The sequence below is a fragment of the Chinchilla lanigera genome, unplaced genomic scaffold (assembly GCF_000276665.1).
Source record: "Chinchilla lanigera isolate Chin_1 unplaced genomic scaffold, ChiLan1.0 scaffold00123, whole genome shotgun sequence".
NCBI lineage: Eukaryota > Metazoa > Chordata > Mammalia > Rodentia > Chinchillidae > Chinchilla > Chinchilla lanigera.
The window spans coordinates 1,042,403-1,043,546 of record NW_004955524.1 but is presented as its reverse complement, the minus strand read 5'-3'; the positions used below and the strand labels follow the sequence as shown (position 1 = coordinate 1,043,546).

Sequence of the window (1,144 nt, the reverse complement as noted above, 5' to 3'; positions counted from 1 at the left end):
AGAACGCAGACGCGCACAGGGTGCCGGCCAGGTCTTGGGCAGTGCCACCGCAGCTGGGACCCAGGGCTGCTGGGCCGGGGGTTGAAGCACCCGTCCTGTGGACATCTCTAAAGCCAAAGTCATGGGAGGCTGGCTGGGGCTCAGGGAGACCCTTGCCGAGTGTGGCTGGGCAAGTAACTGTCGTGTTCCAGGCCGGTCGGGGAAGGTGGAGGGCGGGGTCCTGGGGACAGCTCTAGGCCTCAGGAGGAGCCTCGTCTTGCACAGAGCCCTGCCGCGGCCTTGGGAGCCGGGACAGAGCAGGCTGGCAGGGCCCCTGGCGAGGGGAGCAAAGGCTTCCACCCGCCTGTGGACTGAGGCACCCGCCTGGGGCTCGGCGCGGCAGCCCAGGGGTGGACGCGGGCGGATGGGACAGAAGGTAGGACGGAGCCGCGCCAGGAGACGGCTTTCCCAGGCCCTGCAGTACTCCGGGGGGGGGCGCTGGTCCGTGTCCCGGGCACCTGTCCCCGCAGCCGGCACCCCGCATGCCCCCCAGCGACGTGATGTCCCGGAAGTGCCACGCCCCCCTCCACACTGTCCCTCCAGGGAGAACAGAGGCTCTGAGCACAAGTTCCTTTTTTAAACATGAGACAGAAACAGCCGAGCTGCTAAGTGGCGAAGTCCTCTCCGGCGTCCCCACACAGGTCCCCTGCGGGCAGCCAGGGCCTCCACGCCGGGGGCAGACAGTGCATGCCCTGAAGGGGTCCGGGCTCAGCTGTCCCCCGGGGTCCCCGCAGCACTTGTGTCGGGACTGAAGTACCAGTGGCCGGCGGTCTCAGCGCCCTGTGCGTCCTCCCAGGCCTCCTGGCTGGCCAGTGCCGCCTCCTTGCTGGCCTCTGCCGACAGCTCCAGCACCTGCGTGAAGCTCCTAGGGGAACAGAGAAGGTGAGGGGGAGGCTCCACAATGGCTCACCGGGGCACGGGGCCAGCAGCGGCCAGGCAGCGGGAAAGGAAAGGCTCATCTAGTCAGCAAACCCTGGTAGACGAGCTGGGCCATACCTAGGATCCCAGCATTCTGGGAGGCTGAGGCAGGAGGATCACAAGTCCTAGCCCAGCACGGAAAACTTAACTGACTTAAGTGAGAAGGCCCTGGCTTGGACCCCAGTTC

At 67.0% G+C, this 1,144-nt stretch overlaps 1 protein-coding gene across 1 annotated transcript; it reads right to left on the bottom strand.

The window, feature by feature from the left end:
- Positions 1-595: 595 nt before the first annotated feature.
- Haus8 (HAUS augmin-like complex, subunit 8) lies at positions 596-904 on the bottom strand (the record flags this gene model as incomplete). Its single annotated transcript, XM_013507279.1, is given in 1 exon segment — positions 596-904. A coding segment is annotated over 1 exon segment (157 nt), but the record flags the coding sequence as incomplete, so codon positions are not given.
- Between the last annotated feature and the right edge of the window lie 240 nt (positions 905-1,144).